General features: G+C 49.9%; 1 protein-coding gene across 4 annotated transcripts; it reads left to right on the top strand.

Moving 5' to 3' along the window:
• The first annotated feature begins 1,033 nt into the window (after positions 1 to 1,033).
• Positions 1,034 to 18,194, top strand: TBC1D20 (TBC1 domain family member 20). Of its 4 annotated transcripts, XR_007190670.2 has the most exons (10): positions 1,043 to 1,269; positions 8,495 to 8,680; positions 10,981 to 11,061; positions 13,110 to 13,296; positions 13,467 to 13,568; positions 14,522 to 14,663; positions 15,463 to 15,650; positions 15,917 to 16,711; positions 17,015 to 17,376; positions 17,867 to 18,194. XR_007190670.2 is itself a non-coding variant. In XM_026503210.4 (8 exons), the coding sequence occupies exons 1-8, from the start codon at positions 1,200 to 1,202 to the stop codon at positions 16,170 to 16,172; spliced, it is 1,212 nt and encodes a 403-aa protein (XP_026358995.1). In that variant the 5' UTR covers positions 1,034 to 1,199; the 3' UTR covers positions 16,173 to 18,194. The 4 variants fall into 4 exon arrangements, 1 of the variants encoding a protein (XP_026358995.1); XR_008959384.1 differs by having other exon boundaries at positions 1,036 to 1,269; positions 17,015 to 18,194; XR_003317237.4 differs by having other exon boundaries at positions 15,917 to 17,376.
• Positions 18,195 to 21,328: the final 3,134 nt, after the last annotated feature.

Raw genomic sequence — 21,328 nt, 5'->3', positions numbered from 1 at the left:
GGTCCTAGCACTGGCCTGCTCTGGGTAAGCACCATGAATAGTTGTTGAACAAACAAAAGGGTTCAATAATCTCTATTTTGTGATTTGGGGTCTTTCAAGATATTCATGCTTCAAGATGAAGGAATTATGAGGCAAATAACTGGCTTTCCTGGTCATGCTGTCACTTAGTGCTTGGTGGTGATGAACTGTAATTAGACAATATGCTGCTCAGAGATAGGGTACCAGCCTAGGACAAGAACTGGTTATCTCCACTGGGACACCTTGTTCCAGTTGCTGAGCATTTGACAGTAGCTTTTCCCTCCCCCCTTTTCCCTGAGAGCTAGCCACTCCCTTGTTTTACAGAGGGTGAGAGTTGGCCCAAGCCTTGCAAGGACCACACGCGTTAGCCCTAGAGTTGTGACGGGGCAGAGAGCGGGTCACTGTCTCATCAGTACCACAGGCAAGAATCGATCTGCGTCCCTGTGCCCCACACTCCATCATGAATCTCAGATTCTGGACTTTTCCATGTTCAAAGACCTGATAAGATAGGTGCTCATTTGGGTGAGTAGCCAGTTTTGTACCGCTCAAAGGGGTACGGCTCACATAACAGTCTATGTAAACAGCACTTTCTGGCCTTGAGCAATGCACAACCCGCGGAGCTATATGCAATGGTTCTAGTGAACCCTGAAGTCACAAGTATGACGACAAGAGCTGGTGTGGGGAAGTGAGATGGAGGTAAAATCCTTGGTAAACAAAAATAATAGTTCATAATTGTGGAGCAGTTACTATACGCTTCTATGTGTTCCAGGTACTTTCCCAATAATTCCGTGAGTTCAGTACTTTTATCATCATCGGTATCATTTTACAGATAAGAACAGCAAAAGAAATGGCAAAATCTGGTCCTGAACACACTTAATTCAAGTGTGCCTGCCACACTGTAATTCGCATAGAACTCCCTAGCGCACTCCCCGCACTTCCCCCTCGCCTCTTAAGGCGCCTGCGCGTGTGTCCTCGCGACCGCCTTCCGCGTGGCGTAGCGGCCGATCACGTGCCGGCGCGGGGGCGGGGCCCGCGCGGGGTCGCCTGCGCGCCTGCGCGCCGCAGGCGGACCGATTCTACCCTGTCCGGCGGAGCCGGCTCTGGGTCCCGCGGCCATAGCCGCGTCTTCTCTCAGCTCTGCCACTAGCCGGGGCTCGGGCCCGAGCCCGGGCCCCCGGGACATGGCCCTCCCGAGTGCGCAGGGCGACGGGCCCACCTCCAGCCGCTGGGACGGCGGCGCGGAGAAGACAGGTACGGAAGCCGGCGGGGGCGCCGAGGAGCGACCTTCGGGGACGGCCCGCGGGGCAGGGGCGGCCCTGCGGGGGGTCGGCAGGGGATAGCTGTCAGAGGAGCGGCCCCAGGCGCAGGCGGCGTCCGGGAGGGGGGGTGCGGGCGAGGGAGCCCCGAGGGACCGCGCGGGTGTGCCCAGCGCCGCGGGCCGGGGTCGGGACCGCGGGAGAGGAAAAGGGTGGTGGGCCCGGTCACGTCTGAAAGGGAAGCGATCCGGAGTTGGGGAGTCAGCGGATGCTGAGACCAGAGGAACCCTGCTGGCCGGCTCGCGTCCCCAGTGCGAAGGACGGGCGGGGGATCTGGTCCGGCTTCGTCACATCTGGGGAGAATTGGGTCTCCCGGAGAACTGAGGCCGAGCCTCAACCCCCGGCCCGAGGCTGTCCGGCCACGTCCGCACACTCCCGGTGCCTCCTCCCTAGTTGCAGGGCGCGTTTCCCAAACTTCATTCATCTCTCGCCGGCTTGATTTACGCGGTGTACGTACACCACCTATTTCTTTTAATTGCCATAAAAATCCAGCCTTTTCAAATGTACAGTTCACTGGTTCTTAGCACATTTACAGTGTCGTGCAATCATAGCCACTGTCTGATTCCAGAACATTTCTAATTCCAAAAAGAAACCCCCATCACTCCCCATTCTCCAGTCTCCGCGGCTACTGGCAACCACTAATCTACTTTCTGTCTCGATCCTGTGCCACCTAATTTAATGTTACTTAATTGTGTAGAAGAAAGCGATTCTCCCAAATTTTTATAGTTTCATACTAAGCAGTAATTTCTATGAAATCATGGTTTCGTTGTGCAGTTTTTGAATATGTTTTACATACAATTAAAACACGGCACTTAAAATTATTCATGTTTACTCTGTACAAAGGAAGATATCTCTTTTCCCCCTGAGATTAAGGTGCTTTCCCATTTTTCTGTACTCTGATGAGTGCTGCCCGTAATAGACCGGCCACATATGCAGCCCACATTTTTGGTGAAGCACCTGGTATCCACGTTTTTCTGTACTCATTTTCTGTTATCTTACTTTACTCCTGTTCGCTCCTCATATTACTTCTTTGGGCCCTTTGGCCTTGTAACCCTTTGCTGGTGTTTTTGTATGACATCTGTCCTCATGGCATAATAGTGCCCCAAGCAGTATGGGTTTTGTGACCTGTTGTAGTGTGGCTGTGCCTAGGTTGTGAGACTTTAACCCAGTTTCCTTGGTTTTGCTTCTCTGGGAGGAATTTAGGGATGAGAGTTCTTGTTCTGCTTTTAATCATATTGGAGAATTAATTGTTGGCAAAGTTACTAATATTGGAAACCCTCCTTTGTAGACTTTATGATCAGATTGGTTTACTCAATAGTATATTTTTCTTTATTGTTGGGGTAAAGCAGTTTGTTTTGTTTTGTTTTGTTTTAAGTAGGCTCCGCAGAGCCCAACAGGGGCCTCGAACTCACCACCCTGAGATCAAGACCTGAACTGATACCAAGAGTCACATGGTTAACTGACTGAGCCACCCAGGCACCCCAAGCAGTTTTTCTTAATACATGCTTGTCTTCATGTTTCAGGTAGTTAATGGATCTCTGCTAATTTGGATACTGTTTGTTGAAACTAGTTAGGACTTCCAGAACAGAGGTTACTTTGTTTTATTTTGTTTTCAGTAGGAACCTTAGTCCAAGTAAGGTAAGGTTTTCCTCTCCCACTGTCTTTATCTGGTACAGGTATGAAGTTCAAACATAAAATTTTAAGTTCATTTCCAGTGTCAGCATTAGGAGTTCAAGGGATGGGACAGGAGGTGTCTGTTTGGGGGAATCTGTCTCCTCTCTGGCTGGGTCTTCCATTGTTTTGATTTAGGCTGACATTGCTTGGTTTGAGTGTAACTTCTGTTGAGAGACTGTAAAGCTTTCTGCAGGCGCCTGGCCGGCTCAGTCAGTGGAGCATGCAACTCTTGAACTCAGGGTTGTGAGTTCGAGGGGGTAGAATTTACTCAAAAATTTTAAAAAAAAGACTGTAAAGCTTTCTTGATACACAAGCTTAAATCAAATAATCAGCATGGAATTTTGTACTCTCACACAGGATTTCATTATTAAGTGTGTAGCTCATTTACCTGATCAAGTCACGAATATATATGTTACTGATATGGAAAACCTTTTTTTTTTTTTTTAAGATTGATTGATTTATTTTAGAGGGGAAGTGGCAGAGGGAGAGACTCTTCAAGCAGACTCCCCACTAAACACAGAGCCAGATGCAGGGCTCCATCTCATGACCCTGAGATCATGACCAGAGCTGAAACCAGGAGTCGGATGCTTAACTGACTGCACCACTCAGCCTCCCCTGGAAAAAATTTTTAGAGGAAGCATAGCTAGTGCTCATCTTTTCTCATTGTCCTTTCCCTATATATTAGGTTTCCCAACCCAGATGCTTTTTGGAGATACCTGTTGCTCAGAAGATCTTAACCTGGGTTTTGTAGCCAGAGTTGGGAGAGGTGTGAGACAGTAGTGAGCTCAGCCACCCTTATCTGAACTGTTAAGGACCACTGCTTCAATTCCCTTTTTAAAATGATCATGTTAATGGAGAACAGGCCAAGTAGTACCAATATTTTTTTTTCCTTTGTTGAATGAATTACTTTTCAGACATTAGGCTTTTTTTTATAGCAGTGTCTTATATTTTGCAGCCAGTTGTAGGATAGTCATTTCATTCTGTCATGATTATGACAGCCAGAACCTTTACTATAAAGGAATTTGGAAAGTATCAGTTTTGGAGTATATAATACATCTCTCTCTCTCTCTCTCTCTCTCTCTCTCTTTTTAGAGAGAGAGAGTACTCATGCAAGCAAGGGGAAGGGCAGAGGGAGAGAGAGGGGTTTTTTGTTTGTTTTTTTAAGATTTATCTATTTGAGAGAGAGAGGGGCAGAGGGAGAGAGAGAATCTCAAGCAGACTCCCCACTGAGCACAGAGCCTGATTCGGGGCTCAATTCCACAGCCCTGAGATCACAGCCTGAGCTGAAATCAAGAGTCAGCTGAGTTAATGGACTAAGCACCCAGGCACCCCTGTAATACATCTCTGTTTTAAGTGGGGGCAAAAAGAAGCTGGAGAAGAAAGGATACATGGGGATTTGGATTACATAGATGCTACCTCCAGATGAAATGTGGGCTTTTATATAGCATTCTCAAGTCCAGAAATGTGGGTCTCACCCCAAAATCCATATATAAAATTTATCTTAAAGTAAAATAGATAGTGGACATTATTCTACTGTTTTCCTGAGCTTCCCGAGAACAGGTCTATGATTTTTCTCTTTCTGAGATGAAAGGAGTTGTTCAGGTGAGACTTTGCTAACCTTTTCTTCTTTGTTGTATGGCCTAGTAGTTGTCCTTATCACTCTGTAATTTATACATCTCTAGCTCCCTTGAGTTTTCGGTTTTCTCTTCCTTTTTTACATCGCAGTGAGAACCTATATATTAGGGGCAATAAATTTTTGTTGAAGCGGGGAGTAGCACACATAGGCGTGCCTTCCTCATCTGCCACTACCATTCAATCACTGGATTGTGGGGTCGAAAGTGGAGCCTAAACAGACAGCAGCTGAAGTCCACGTTTGCGCAGTATCCTGCTTTGGGAAGTACGAGGAGCTTTAGAAAGAGGCCAAAGAGTCTACATACCGCAGTGAGCCTGTCCCTAACTGTAGTGTGGGGGAAGTGATATCATTTACTGTAGGCCACTTTTTCCAGGAACAGTGGCTAAGCTAATTATTTATTTTATTCCACACATATTTGTTGAATTCCCACAGAGCGCCCCGAACAGGAAGATAGTAGTAAATTTTGAAATGCAGGATTAAAAATAGAATAGGAGCAGAGCGTTAAGAGAAATAAGTATGGGAGCTGTGGTTTGGGTTCAGAATTAGTTAAAATTCTGGCAGATTATTTGCCAAAGTATAATGGAAATCCAGCTGATTGCAAATAGAGTTATTTCCCCCAAGATAGTAGCAAGAGTTTTCCTTTCCCCCAGATTGCTGAATAGCTCACTTGGGAAGAGGGGTGGGGTGGATATATGTCTAAACAAATTGAGGAAATATTTCCACACTCTTAGCAAGTAGGTTAACAAGATTTCTAAACGTCAGCTTACCTCAAGCAGTATTCAATATTATCATTCTAAGTGTTCTTAATTTGTGATGTGTAGAAAGTACAAGGACACTCTGAATTTATTTATTTATTTTTAAAGATTTTATTTATTTATTTGACATAGCACAAGCAGGGGGAGCGGCAGAGGGAGAGGGAGAAGCAGGCTTCCCACTGAGCAGGGAGCCCAACGTGGGGCTCCATCCCAGGACCCTGGGATCATGACCTGAGCCAAAGGCAGATGCTTATCTGACTGAGCCACCCAGGCGCCCCTGATCAAGTTTAAAATTCCTTCCTTGTCTTCCTCTTTTTTTTTTTTAATATTTTATTTTTAAGTCATCTCTACACCCAGTGTGGGGCTTAAACCCACAACCCCGAGATCAGGAGTCACAGGTTCCACTGACTGAGCCAGCCGGGCACCCCACCTTGTCTTCCTCTTGAGTGCAGGATAAAACCCAAACTCTTATTACCCAGTTCCTGTAGTCCTTCCAGGTTCTGTTTTCTCTCTTTCCCTAACACTTCAGCCTCACAAAATTTCTCTGTTTTCTGGACATGATATTTCTTTCATGTGACAAGGCTTTCCACACAGTCTTTCCTCTGCCTGGAATGCTCTTCCTTCAACACACTCTTCCATGTGCAAAGTTTGCTTTAAGAAGAATAGGGGCGCCATGGTGGCTCAATCGGTTAAGCGTCTGCCTTCAGATCAGGTCATGATCCCCGGGTCCTTCAAGGGAGCCCCAAGTCAGACTCCCTGCTCAGCAGGGAGCCTGCTTCTCCCCCTCCCTCTCCCTCTGCCTCTCTCTCTCTTAAATAAATAAATAAAATCTTTAAAAAATTTTTTTAATTAAAAAAAAAGGTTGCAGAATATATTTTCACTGAAGCCTTTCCTGATTGCCCCAGAAGTAGTCATTCCTCCCTCTGGATTTTCATAATTTTTCATGGTTCTGTTATACAATAATTGTGTCCCCCCCCCCTTATGTGAACCTCTCAAAGGCTGCGGTATCACATTCATGTTTCTGTCCCCAGTGTAGTACTTACTACAAGTAGAGGCTCATTAAGTGATGGATTGATAAATGAATGGATGGACTAATGAGCAGGTGGGTGGAAGGAAGGAAGGAAGGACACACTCAAGCCAAGAGCTTGAAGCATCTTGGGGCGCCTGGATGGCTCATTCAGTTAAGTAGTCGACTCTTGATTTCGGCTCAGGTCATGATCTCAGGGTCGTGAGATTGAGCCCCGTGTTGGGCTCCACGCTCAGCAGGGAGTCTGCTTGAGATTCTCTCTCCCTCTCCCTCTGCCCCTCCCCCACTATGCACATGCTCTAAATCAGTCAGTCAGTCTTTAAGAACTTGAAGCACCTTGTAAACAAACGTTAGACTAGTAGGTGCTATGCTAACAGAGGAAATTGAGTCTTGATTTTTTCATGATTTCTAGGTAGAGTTACCATTTAATTAAGCATCCATGCTGGGACATTTCTGAGAGTGCAGTTAGCAGGAGGGGTTTAGTTTGGATAATTATGCCGAGACTATAGACGTAAACCAGGAATCTCTCAGAAAAACTGGAACAGGTGATCACCCAACTAGGTTACCAGGGAAAATAACAGTCTAGCCAGGAGAACAGGTTTACCTGGGTGAAGGGTCACCTGTGTTGTGTTCTGTCTGCACCTCCAGGTGCATGTGACTCCAAGCCAGTGATGCCTCTGTTTGTATCCTTTGTATGTCACAGGTAAGCAGGACCATTAGTACCAACTTACCAACTTTTATGCTGTTAATAATGTGCATCTTTGCCATGGAAACAATTTGTAGACTGTTGTCTCGGAGTAGAATATTACTGAGGAAAGCTGCTTAGTGACCCTCCTAAAGCCTAACCTTCCTTCCACTCTTACCTTCCACTTAACTGTAGGGTCTTGCACCTTGTGTATGCTACATAAATATTTCTTAAATGAATCTGTTTACTGTTAGATGAAAGGGCCTTGTGTTTCTTGGATCCAAGCCTTTCTTTTGCTCTCTACCCCACCCCCTGCTTCTTGAAATCCGCCCTTCTTTTCGAAATTACACCCTTCAGTAAGGCCTCAACTTAGCCTGACCTACCACAGCCTCTTTGAGCTCTTGGTGTCTGCACGTTGCTTTTCGGGGCAGTTATACTACACTGTTCTGTAACATCTCTTTGGTACCGTCTTGTTTAACTTTGATTGCGTTTGCTGTTCCTAAAATTAGATACTCTGCATTAAACCGTGAAAGCATATTACTGTACTCTTTTCAATAGAAAAATTACAATAGGATACACATCAACCACAGACTCCCAGCCAATTTCCTAAAAGGAATTTAAATACAGTAAAATGCCGATGTATAAATCACAAACTATCACATAAGGATGTAAGATGCTTAAAACAGTGCTTCCTGCTTACCCGTAGTTAACGTGGCCATCAGAAACAGTTGCTCTGCGTGCATGATCGTGCCACTCTGACCACCAGCCACCCTGGAGACCCGCGTACTCCCTTTGGTATTCTGCTTTTGGAAATGTCTCTATGTAGGGACGCCTGGCTGGCTCAGCTGATAGAGCATGCAACTCTTGATCTCTAGGTCATGAGGGTGGGCCCCACAATGGGCATGGAGCCTACTTAAAAAAAAAAAAAAGAAAGAAAGAAAGAAAAAATGTCTCTGTAATTCTGATATGTTACCAGTTGTATTAGCATGTAACTGGAGAATTTTTTCTCATGTGGTTTTACTTTAAAATGTATTGAATTTGGTGACATGCATATAAACAACAGGAAAAAATTATTATATAAAGACATATGTATGTTCTGTGAAGTTTGTTATTAAGAAAGAACAAGCATTCGATTCTGTTCCGAAACATTAATAGTGTTAGGTATGCCTGAATTCACTGAGTGTTTATTATAATTGTACTTCCTTGATTGTCATTTATATGGTGTATCTCCTCAGTGTTTTGCACATTATGCGCTAATTACATCTCTGTAGGTCAGCTTTAAAGATACCTACTTGTACCTCCAACCAAATAAGGAGACTGAGCCCTGCACAGAAAACGCACGCATGCTGAGTATGTGCCTGATGCCTTTTCCCCTTTGTTTTGCAGACTTTAACGCCAAAAGGAGAAAGAAAGTGGCAGAGATATACCAGGCTCTGAACAGTGACCCCACTGATGTGGCCGCCCTTAGACGCATGGCTATCAGTGAAGGGGGGCTCCTGACTGATGAGATCAGGCAGAAAGTGTGGCCCAAGCTCCTCAATGTCAACACCAGTGACCCACCTCCTATATCAGGTAATGGTGGGGGGTGGTTGTGAGGGAAACTTGTCTAGGACACAGGGATAAAAGAGCTCCAGGGGGCTCCTGGGTGGCTCAGTTCATTGGGCATCTGCCTTCGGCCCAAGTTGTGGTCTCAGGGTCCTGGGATCGAGCCCGGCATCGGGCTCCCTGCTCAGGGGGGAGCTTGCTTCTCCCGCTCCCTCTGCCACTCCCCCCTGCTTGTGCTCTCTCGCTCGCTCTCACTCTCTCTCAAATAATAAATAAAATCTTAAAAGAAAAAAAAGAATTCCAGGATCTTTGATTTATGCTCATTTTAAGCCAATAGTAGATGTGTAAGTCTAAAGCATTTTAGGACATGTTTGGGCCCACTCTGAAACGGATAAGTAGAATTTTCTTCAAAAAATAGAATGAGCTTTTATTAGGTTGATAGGTAGCTTTTATTGACCAGGTAGGGGGGTTTATTATATTATTCCAGTTTCTATATTCACTTAGAGGTGGGTTATAGGAATCTGTATTTTAACAAGCACCCCAGCTAATTCTGGTGCAGATGAGCTCATTTTGAGAAACACTAAGCCATGGGGAGAGAGAATACCTCTCTGGTCCTTAAGCAAAACAAAACTTTTTTGCTGGGAAATACTAAGATCGTTTTGAATTCTAAAGTTCCGTAACAGTATGAAAAGCTATTATTAGGACACCCGGGTGGCTCGGTCGGTTGGGCGTTCGACTCTTGATTTCAGCTCAGGTCTCAATCTCGTGTCATGGGATCGAGCCCCATGTGGGGCTCCACACTCAGTGGGGAGTCTGCTCGAGATTGTCCCTCTCTCTCTGCCCCTTCTCCCCATGCGCTCACGTGCATGTTCTCTCTCTTTCTCTCTAAAATAAATATATAAATCTTGAAAAAGAAAGAAAAGCTGTTACTTAACTAGTTTGCAAGGCCCATGAAGTAACAGCAGTTCCTTGGAATATAGTACAAAATACAAAGAAAGTACTGCAGAACAGTGAATCCGCTTTGTCATTCATTCACTCAACAAACATTGATTGCTTTCCTACTATGTCTGGCCAAAGTCGGGGTGCTGGAGACTCTTTCCCTCGTCTGGCGGATATTAGTTGTGCTCCTGTTGTTATGCCAGGGGCTGGAGGCGAGTCACAGCCCCTGCGGACAAGAAGCTCAGGGCGCCACGGTGCCACCGAGTCAGTATTAAGTTGCCGCTTGTTATCTTTGAAACTGGCTGCCTCAGAGCAGCGGGCTTTCGGTCGGAAGGAAAAGACGTCGCCCTGTTCACACGCTAAACCCGGAGATGACGCTCTCCTATCAGATTCCAAACTTCCCAGATCTTCGTAAGATGAAGTCTGTGTGGGGGGAAGTATTACACTTGCTCGTCGGGGAGCTCTGGATTTGGGTTGTGCTGGAAATCTGCACCTGTTGTATTACACTGGGTCGGGGGTGAGGGACGAGTACACTTGTCCCACGTACAACAGCTAGAGACTGCCTCCTTACTTTCCCACGGTGTGGACTTAGCAACTGAACACAGGCTCCCGTTGCAGCGTCTTCGTTTTTAAATTTCAGGGTCAAGAGAGGGTAGGTTCTTGGGGTGCCTGGGTGGCACAGCGGTTAAGCGTCTGCCTTCGGCTTGGGGCGTGATCCCGGCGTTACGGGATCAAGCCCCACATCAGGCTCCTCTGCTATGAGCCTGCTTCTTCCTCTCCCACTCCCCCTGCTTGTGTTCCCTCTCTCGCTGGCTGTCTCTCTCTGTCAAATAAATAAATAAAATCTTAAAAAAAAAAAAAAAAAAGAGAGGGTAGGTTCTTCTTTGTGTGAGTTTATCTTAGTGCTCCTTTCCGAACAGCTCAGTGCTCCCTGGGCACGAATGGCTGCACAGATGTTCGGGTTTTTCCAGTGGTCTGTGGTTTCCACACTCATGATCTCATTTGATCAGTGTAGGAAGCTGAGAGGTACATATGGGAGGAAATATCCCCATTTTACTGACATGGACCTTGAAATTCGGAGCAGTCCCCCAGCGACTCGCAGGAGCCGCCTCCAGTAGGCCTCTGGCTTCCTGACTTCTCTGCTGCTCCTTCCACCTCACCCTGAACAGAGTGTGTCCCTCCTCCTATGGTCACTGTGACTCGAATGAAACAGCTTGTTTGGAACCAAACTGGGGATTCCTCTCCAGGTGTTCTCGTGTGTCCTGTCCTCTTCAGGAAAAAAAGCTGAAGTAGGTCCTCCGGGCCTTGGATGTCATACCAGAATGTTTGTGCCCCCAGTCTGGCTTCGCGGACATTCCTGCACTAACGTGTTCCCCTTCCTCCCACAGGGAAGGACCTGCGGCAGGTGAGCAAGGACTACCAGCAGGTGCTGCTGGACGTCAGGCGGTCTCTGCGGCGCTTCCCGCCCGGTGAGAAGCTCCCTCGGTCCCGCCGCCTGGGAATGCCCGTCCCAGCTGCACGCACGCACGCACGCTCTGCTGCTGCTGCTTCCATCCCGGCCCGTGGCGTGACCTCGCGTGGGACCCTGCCTCCTCAGGGGCCCTTTGTACGCTCGGTCTGCAGAGACACTCTCTCACTGGCTGGGTCACATTCAGACCCTCACTGTGAAAGCCTGAGCCCAGAGTAATTTTTCTTGGCCTAGAGGTGGTGAATGAAAAACCTAGAGGCTTTTCCCTGCTTCAGAGCCACCGAAGGGACTTCATAGGGACCGCTAGAGCCATCGTCTAGCTTTAAAGAGCAGATGGGTTTACAAGGGGGCACTAACAAGAAGTATTCATATCTTTGTTTGATTCAATGTATAAATAGGGATATCTTACCTGTGCCTCTGTTGGGTCCCTGGACTGGAGGGGAGGCCATTCCCTGCATGTTTAAAGGGTCTGCTTGAAAAATCACTTCCCATTCCGGGAAGCATGAGAAGAATGACCAGCTGTTGTCTCCATGTTCACAGCGAAGGAAGCTGGGCAACAAACCTCGTGTTTACGATCCATTTCTCTTCCTTTGGCAGCCTTGCCTTTGTTTAGGTCCGAGAAGAAAGGAGAATTGCTAAAGGGGATGAGAGCCCCTAAACCCATTGCCTCACTCTTCCGAAACCATGCTCTGGCTTGGATTTTGCCTCTTAGTTCTTGCTTACGCCTCTGCTCATGATTCCTGTGTAGCCGGTAGCCTGCCCGCTTGCTTTTGATAAAAACGTCTGCCCATGGCCCAGTCCCCTTTCCCTGTCCTGCCAGTTTGGATGAGACCACGCAGGCAGGTGCCCTCGTTTCCCCCTCGGTAACCTGCTTTTCCTTTGCACGCTTTCTGCCTCTTCTCTTCATGGAATGTCGGTCTGTGAGCTGCTTTGTGGGGCTGCACTTTCCATGTGGTTTCGTACATTCTTCTACATCCGTGTTCTTTTGAGTTCAGCTGACCTCTCTTACTCTGCAAATTCAGAGTTTAGTCTTGTTCTCTCACCACTTTGATTACTTTCCCTAACCATGGTAGTTACTCTGTGTTCTTTTTATTGGGTCTTTTAGAGGAAGCCTTTTTGAGAAGGGGTTTCCAGCTATATTTTAGATCAAGATATATTCCTGTGATACTTAGTTTGGTTTAGAGGAGAACATGCAACTCTTAAATTTTTTATTTTTATATAATTCCATACCTGTAGAAAAGTTGCAAAAATAGGACAAATAATTCCCTAGATGCCTTTTATGCAGATTTCCTTATATGTTAATGTTTTGCTATATTTGCTTTAGTACTGCTTTGTCTCTCTCCTACACACACACACACACACACCTTTTTCCTCAATTATTTAAGAATCAATTACAGACCTGGTGTCCCTTTACCCCTAAATATTTCAGGGTGTGGTTCCTAAAAACAAGGCTCTTACATAACCACACGGCACTTATTAAGTCAGCAACACACTGAAAACTGCTGCTACGAATGTGTGGATTTTTTTCAGGTCTCACCCTTTATCACAGCACCGTCCTTTAAAGGAACAGGAAATATGAACGCAAGCAGTTCCATTCAGTCATCCTATCTCGTTAGCCTCCTTGACCCTGGGGTAGTTCCTTTGTGTCTTACGACTCCGTTATTTTTATAAAGCCTCCCTCGGTTTGGGCCGTCCGGTACGTAGCCCCGGCCGAGCGCGCTCCCGCAGGCGTGCACAGCAGGCCTCCCGAGTTCCTCTCCCGGCGCCGCGTGCCGGGCAGTCACGCTCCCAGCAGCGGCAGCTGTGGCCACTGGGTTAAGATGGCGTGGGCGGGCTCCCCCGCTGTAAGGTTGCTGGTCCGTGGCTCTTTCCTGTGCGCCGAGTAGTATCGATGGCGTGGGGATTTTAGTATGTGTTGCCGGACCGCTCACAATTCATACTTTTTATTACACACTTAGCAGACCTTCTGCTGACCGTCGCCCTCCCCTCGTCGTTGTCAGGCCGCTCGGTGTGTTCACGCGCATCTCCCGCACCCCCCCCCCCCCCCAGGCATGCCAGAGAAGCAGAGAGAGGGGCTCCAGGAAGAGCTGGTCGACATCATCCTCCTCATCTTGGAGCGCAACCCTCAGCTGCACTACTACCAGGGCTACCACGACATCGTGGTCACGTTTCTGCTGGTGGTAGGCGAGAAGCTGACGACATCCCTGGTAGAAAAACTGTCTACGCACCACCTCAGGTACCGGCGCGGAGGAATATGAGGCTGGGGAGCACTCCTCCAGGCCCCCTGGGGGTCACTCCTCCGCCGTTTGCTAGTCCGTGTTCCCAGTGGTTGGAACCCCGTTCTACCCCCTCAGCCCTGATCTGACCGCTTGGTCTGACCGAGCTCATTGAATTGTCTCCGTCCAGGGATTTCATGGATCCAACAATGGACAACACCAAGCATATATTGAACTATCTGATGCCCATCATTGACCAGGTGAACCCAGAGCTCCATGACTTCATGCAGAGGTATGTGCACAGCTCCGTTTATGCACACACGTGCACACGTGCACTCATACCCCTTTGACTGCATCCTGGCTCTGGTCTCTTCCTCACAAGTCCAGCTCCATCTCACCGCCATCATATGTTGATTAGCGTTAAGTTCTTCCGGGTTGTCCTTTCTGTTTGCCAGCGAGCTGGATGATTCAGTTCTGCATGGTCTGGGAGCATTTTCTGGGTACTGTGCTCTCGTGGGGATATGAGAGATGTCACAGCACACGCCCTTGAGGAGGTTACATTGGGTGGGGAGGGGTGGGGAGAGGAGGGGGAGGTGAGTATGCAGAGGTGGACTTTGAGGTTATTGCTGCAAGAGAAGGACATACTAATGTAGGTTCCCAAGTCAAGAAGGACAAGGCCATCATGGGTTGCTTATTCTCCGGGTTCCACAGAGAAGAAATATTTCTTTGCAAATCTCATATGATTTTTTCTCTTCTTTGTAATTAGAAATGTATCCTTGGCCAATGCCTCACCTTTTTTTTTTTTTTTTAATAATAGCTATGTCTTAAGATGTTTCGGTCATCTCATGTTAACTGAACAATTAATACAGTTGTATCTTTAAGCCTGAGAATATGTGCCTGTGTCTGCCGGAAGAGTATATGACTTTCTCAGAAACAAAACCATGGTATTGTTCTGTGAAAACAGCTACTTTTTCTTCCTGTAATTGACATTGGTTAACCATTAGGAAAGCAGCCGGCAAGATAAGGCAACCAGGACCCCATCGTAGTATTAGTGTCATGATGGTGGGTATGTTTTAAGGACTTTGATTTTGGTGAGAAGATGCTGAATTCCTAGGGGACTGAATTTTCCAGAGAGCGCATTTCCCAAATTCTCCCTTCTCATAAGCACTGAGGACAAAGATGCCCCAGGGAGCGGGAAGGGACAGCCCTGCAGGGAACCTAACATCTGGATCTCCTTGCTCCTAGTGCCGAGGTGGGAACCATCTTTGCCCTCAGCTGGCTCATCACCTGGTTTGGGCATGTCCTGTCTGACTTCAGGCACGTCGTGCGGTTATACGACTTCTTCCTGGCCTGCCACCCGCTGATGCCCATTTACTTTGCAGCCGTGGTAGGTACAGGCCATAAGCCAGCAGCTAGGTTCACCATCACCCATTCCAGCTTGATCCTTTTCCCTCAAGGGAAACCTGGTGATTATGGAAAGATGAGAAAGAGAGCATTTCCCAGACTGACGCCCCTGGACACCATTCTGCGCCATGTGAATGGCAGCATCATGGGGAAAGAAGAGGCTCTGTGTCAAAATAGGTTTGGGAAATACTTGGTTAAACCAGGTTAAAGAGATCTGTTTACTACATGCTTCTTTTGAACGTTTAAAAATGCTCGTGTGCGTTATAAATTGTCCGTGTTCTTCTTGACATCTCCAGGAACTGGTAGAGACTGCCAGCTCCAGGCCAGGGAGGGAGGAGGTATGGTGCGACAGGGAGCACGGACAGGGCTTGGTGGGACTCCAGTGCTTAGGACGGCCTGAACCATCCCACGGAGGGGGGAGCACATGGACACCCTCCACTGCTCTTGAGAGGGGAGCAGGACTGTTCTTTCTACTGCTTTGAACCACTTTTTTCTCTGTGGGAGCTCCAGGAGTCTCCCCATGATCCCTTTCCTTCTTTTCCTCCCGAGAGAACCTCCTTCATTTCGTTGGTGGGCTTTCCACATCCTGGGGTGGAAGTCCCCCCATAGCAGGAAGGGCCAGCCCCCTGGGAAAAGCACGCATACCTCCGTCCTTCCTTCTTTGGTGGATACAAGAGTCTGCTGTCTGTTACCGATTTAAACTCATCTCTGAGGAGAATGACGTGCAAGCGGCAAAGGCCCTGCGTGTCCCGCTCTCTGATGCGAGGCCTTGCTCCCCACAGATCGTGTTGTATCGAGAGCAGGAAGTCCTGGATTGTGACTGTGACATGGCCTCGGTCCACCACCTATTGTCCCAGATCCCTCAGGACCTGCCCTATGAGACACTGATCAGTAGAGCCGGAGACCTGTTTGTTCAGTTTCCCCCGTCCGAACTTGCTCGGGAGGCAGCTGCCCAACAGCAGGCTGAGAAGTGAGTGAGGCCAAGGCTCTGGTTGAACTGGGGGTGTCTGTGAGAGAGCAGAAGTGGTAGAAGATTGTGTCTGCCGGGGTCAGGGCTGGGGGATGTTTCCAGAGACCTAAGCTCAGGCCAGCGGAATCCCTACTTCGGTCTTCATGGGTCTTTATCAAGAAGAGCCTCTGAGCAATGGATGGCTCTGCCCCCAGCCTCTGTGATTGTCTTTCTTTCCTTCTCTTCTTTCATAGCATTTCCTCCTCCTGTCTCCTCCCCCACTGCAGGACGGCCGCCTCTACCTTCAAAGACTTTGAGCTGGCATCCGCCCAGCAGAGGCCTGACATGGTGCTGCGGCAGCGGTTTCGGGGACTCCTGCAACCAGAGGATCGCACGAAAGATGTCCTGACCAAACCAAGGACCAACCGCTTTGTGAAGCTGGCGGTGATGGGGCTGACGGTGGCGCTTGGAGCGGCCGCCCTGGCTGTGGTGAAAAGTGCCCTGGAGTGGGCCCCTAAGTTCCAACTGCAGCTGTTCCCCTAAAAGCCGGGGAGGGCGCCTCCTCCTCCATTACACTGAGGTCTCACCCTTCCATGGAAGGATTGGGAGGGGGTGGAATTTCCTTTATTAAAAGGGTTTCTGTCAAGGGTTTTCTATTCCTGCCAGCCCCGCCCTGCCTGCCCGCGGTTTGCCTTCGCTTTGGAGGCCGCTGGCGCCTGGCAGCCACGCTCAGAGGCCGGGCTGCGGGGCTCCTCTCCTTCCCCGCGGCCTCCTCCGCGTGCTCCCCGCTGCTGCCCCTCATGGGCACCATGGGCGGCCGTGGGAACCCGCTGGGCCTGGTTGCTGGGGACCCTCTTGGCTGCCCAGTAGTGAGTGAAGCTGGGCCACCGAGTGCCCACCTCGCGGCGCCTCCTGTTCCGTTGCTGCCGCTGGTCCGAGGAGGAAGGAGCTGCTGCCGAGGGAATTAGACCTTGGAACGCAGACGGGGGACAGAGGCTGCTAGCCGGGAACAAGATCGGCCCCTCTCGAGAGCAGCTCCGTTAGCTGGTCAGAAATCAGGCAGACGTCAACTAGGTTACTAGGTAAATCCAGCCTATTTTCAGCCTAGAAGTCACTTGGGCATTTCCAGTCAAACATGAAGGAATGTGAGGTTGTAGGGCCCAGATGTAAACTGGTTTTGCCTGCCTGCTTTCTTTTTCCTCCCTATTCTCTCCCACAAGCCACATGATGTTGCTTTTAAAGGACACTTTTATTACTATTTTTAGAATTACATATACCCAACACGCAAAGTACCCTCACTCTAAAAATGATAGTTCCTTCACAGGAAAAACAGTCCTCATCAGCAAGATGAGCTTCTAAGACCCTGCAGTTTCCTTTCTCCTCAGCCGTTGAACATCTCCCTTGAGCTGGAGCTGCTGCGTGTTTACAGCCCCACACTTGCAGAGCGCCCGCGGGCCGCCCTCTTCCTTCCTCTTCTCCTCAGACCACTGTTCTCCTCCCGAGTAGGCACCCGCTCACTCCTACCTTGGCTTCCTTTTGGGGATTCAGTTTATCTCCTCAACTGCTGGTCTCTCCTTCCTGGTCGGAAATGTCAGTGGAGACTTGTCAGCAACCAGAGGGGACACAGTGCAGCCTGAAGAGCATGGGAGAAGCTGGGAACGGCCAGCTCCCGCCCCGAGCTTCTGGAGGACTCTCCAGGCCTGAGGGGACAGGATGGATCATTCAGTCCTTCTGGACAGCTTTTCCTGTAAGCGAAACCAAGTTTGTTTGAGATTAACTCTGGCTTGAAAAAAAAGTGCCTTTGCTGCTTTAAGGAATTGAGGTGTAGAGTATGAAGCAGCCTTGTACTTTCTTTTTCCTGTCTCTTGGGCACTGTTCTCTTGGCAGGTGTTTTCTTAAAGTGAACGTGCCAGAAGTCCTCTCCCTTAGCATACCCGGACCGCAGAGTGGAGGGCATTTAGTACGCCAGGCAGCCGGCAGGCCCAGAGCAGTGAGGAGAGGTGTCTACGCCAAGTCACGTGAAGTGACACTAAGCACTTTAAAACAAAAGGTTAAAGTGATGGGTCATTCTCTGTAGCAGGAGTCCTACTTGGGGTAAGTGTAATGTGGATGGATTAATCTAGACAGTGATAGAGGCATGAAGACAAAGGAAATTCTTCTAGGACCCAGAGGTGGTGATGCGACGGATGGTCCCAGTCTTCTCCCCCAGCAAGCTTGTGCCCTTATCACCTTTACAGATGGACAGCAGCATCAGCGCCTCCTGCCACAGCACGGGGGCCTGTCTGTAAATACTAAAGGAGCTGATGGGGAAGAAGGAAGGAGGGGCATGGGACCCAGGACCACAGCCTTTGGGTCCCAGAAAGCAAGTGGCACATGCTTCTGTTGTAGCCTAAGGAGGGGGTTCGTTTGTTTCGTACCTTTGCTGACATCAGGATTCTCCCTGCCAACGAGAAGAAAGCATTATCCTTTTACCTTCAGGTGGTTTACTATTCTGTAAAGAATATGTGTAAATATTTTGTACAGAGCCCTGTATAAAATAAACAGCCATATGTGGTTACTAATCCATCTCCTGACGTCCTGTCCTTGTGCTCCCCCACCTTCCACCCCACGCCTGGGACTGTTGGTGGCCTTGGCTTACCTGGAGAGCGTGGGGAGCACCTGCAGTCCTGTTTCTATTTCACCTGCAAGAGGTGTGACCTACGCTCCAGGTGCTGGCAGGGGCACTGGCCCCAGTTAAGCAGTGTAAGTGACATGGGACATTCGTCTGGGGGGGGATCTTGCCTGTTTTCCACATACTTCTGGGGATGCCTTTGGCTCTAAAGGGGACCATTTGGTTTGGGAACCTAATCAGAGTCTGATGTGAATGCAACTTAATCTCCACGTGTAATTTCCATCCCCGGAGGAGCTGTCAAGAGCTGTTCTTGCCAGGCTCTTCCAACACCTCTCAACACTGCCGGCTGTAGGATAGTGGGAGCCCAGAGCAGGGCCAGGTGGCCTCCACCTTGAGCATGGGGCCATCTTGGAGGCAAGAATCTATGTTGTCTGGCCTGTTTATTCATGTTTCCCTGGCCCAGAGGGGAGGTGGGAGGGCGCCCAAGCCAGACGGGCATCACTCAGCTCTTGGACCATGTCCCACCACCATAGGCCAGCCCCCCATGCTGCCCCTTGACCTGACACGGCATCCACAGGGCTGGCCAGGACGCCGCCCTGCCTCTGGGCGCTCACACACCAGAGTTGCATTGAACAAGCGATTTGTTCTGAGTGGCAGATTCGGTGGTCGCTTGGAGTTGATGGTTGAATATAAAGAACAGTTTTGGTGATTTGAACTCGGAGGTACATGTGTGGTATGATAAATACTTGTGTTTTGTCCCCAGTTCCCGACAGCCTTGGAATTTCCTGATGGCAGTGTCTTTGGTTGTTCACAATGATTCCCTTTTGATTCCTGTGACTTTATGCTAATGAGGTGACAAGGTGGGGTTTCAGGAATGGGCAGGTCAGCAGAAAGACCAAGTGATTGGAGGGTGGGACTTCCAGCCCCTCCCGCTGGCCCCTCCCCCGGCGGCAAGGGGCGGGGGCTGCTGGGGAGCCGCGGCTGCGCACCAGCAGCTCCAGATTCAGAGGTTCTCGCTGAGCTTCTAGGTGAACCCGTCAAGGTGCTGGGAGGGCGGCGTTCCCAGAGAGGGCTTGGGGCCGCACCTCCCTCCCGCGCCTTGCCCTGTGCATCTCTTCCGTTTTACTGTAGCCTTTGTAATAAATCCGTAAACGTGAGTAAAGTGTTCTGTCCGCCCTTCTAGCAAAGTATTGAACCTGAGTGGGTGTCGTGGAAACCCCTGAACTTGGGGTTGGCCGGGCAGAGATGCGGGCAGCCTGGGCACCCCATTTGCGGCTGGCATCTGAAGTGGGACAGTCTCGGGGAACTGAGCCCTTTAACCTGTGGGGTCTGATGCTACTTCCAGGTAGTTGCGTCAGAACCGAGTTGAATTGTTGGGTGGGTTGGTGTCGGAGAACTGGGGCAGTGGGGTCAGAAAATGCCACACGATAGGCAGGGTGGAGGGGAAATTGTGTGAAAACAGTTGAATAAAAAAATGCGTGTTTCGTAGAGAAACGGAGTGGGTCCTGCCAGCCAAGGGGACCTGGGGTTCAGGCCCTGGAGAAGGGAGCTGGGACTCCCCGGGGGCAGTCTGGGGAGCGAGATGGGCCATGACCACAACTGGTGGCAGGACGGCTAGTGTGTCCCCTCCTGGCGGTGTGAGCTTCTGTCAGATGCCAGACTCGGGGTGAAGAGCCGTGAGATGGGGATCGGCCCCTCCCACACGGGCGGCTTCCCAGGCTGAGGTTTGAGGGGTGCCCTACAAACCGCGAGCTGGTGCGAGTGCTTTACTTCCATTTCAGTGAACGTTTATTGATCCAAAATGCCTCTAGCCAGCCCCGCTCCAGGGCCCCCCCCCCCCCCCCCCCCCCCCCGGGCTCGTCGAGGGATTAAGCGGTGACTGAGGGAAGAACAGGCTGGAGGCTTTTGCCAAATGCAACCGCGAGGTGATGGGGCCCGAGGTTCGGCCTGGCTTGATCTTCCTTCCCCTGCCCTGCGTCCCTTCACCCCCTCGCCCCCCCACCCTTCTGCTATGTCTCGTGCTGCCTTTTCCCTGTCCTTACAAAGGCCCTCTACTTCTAGGCGTCTTCTCCAGATTTACAGATGGTCGGAATTTGCCCAGCAGCCTTTGTGAGCCAGCAAGGCTGTGGGCTTGCCTCCAACTTCCTGCTTCTAAAGTGAGTGGCTTTCGTGCCAGCCCCGGACACTAGAGGAAGACGTGTCAGCCTTGGCAGGGGCCGGCCCGCACCAGCCCTGGCGGCTGTCATCCGAGCGGTGGGCTTCCACTCGCCGTCCCCCGCCCCAGGAAAGACTGTTGCCCAAGTCCACGGGGACCTCCGGCTGCTTGCTCAGGTAGGTGGCTCCAGTCCAAAGCCCGTGGGGTTTCAAGTCTGCACTGGGCTCTCAGTGGTCTGGGCCCCCCGGACATAGGCCGCCCCCTTGGGAGGGGGAGGCACCTCCCCTCGACCCACAGTAGGGGGCACCTGAGGCCCTCCCGTCTTGGATCCTTCACCAGATGGCATGTAAGTGCTGGAGGCCAGAAGCTGGGACAGCCCTGCACCCCTCCATTCGTACTCCTGACCCTCTCCTTGGCTGCAGCAGACTCATGTCTGCCTGAGTGGCCCAGTGAGCGTAGCCGCACCGCCCCCTGGGCCTGCCTTGTCTTCACTTCTCATACAGCCGTGGGTAGAGATACCTCATAATGCTGTTGGGTGAAGAAGAATGGTACAAGGCCCTGGGAAAGGCCACAGTGTGGGGTGTCCTGGGGGTGAAGAGGATTGGGGTGAACCGGAGAGCCACGTGAGGAGAGCTACACTCAAGGACTCTGGCCCAGTCCTGCCCCGTGGAAACGAGGACCCAGACTTACAAGTGTTGTCTCTCAACAGAAGCTAGGCATCTAGGTTTTAATGCAGTACCTCTCAATTTAGAATCATCGGCAACCAATTCAAATTTCTAAAATATCGGGTAGACTGGTTCCAGCCTGTGGCTCGTGAGAGAATGGTCTCTGCTTAGCTCTTGTGCTCAGGCCCCCGAGGGCTGCCAGACAGGCCCTGGCAGGAGGCAGAGGAGCTGGGGACAGAAGACCTTCCGCCCCCACCGGGCCCCATCT

The sequence above is a fragment of the Ursus arctos genome, unplaced genomic scaffold, assembly GCF_023065955.2.
Source record: "Ursus arctos isolate Adak ecotype North America unplaced genomic scaffold, UrsArc2.0 scaffold_16, whole genome shotgun sequence".
Taxonomy (NCBI): Eukaryota; Metazoa; Chordata; class Mammalia; order Carnivora; family Ursidae; genus Ursus; species Ursus arctos.
The sequence above is the reverse complement of the archived record's forward strand: the minus strand, read 5'-3'. Positions and strand labels throughout refer to the sequence as shown.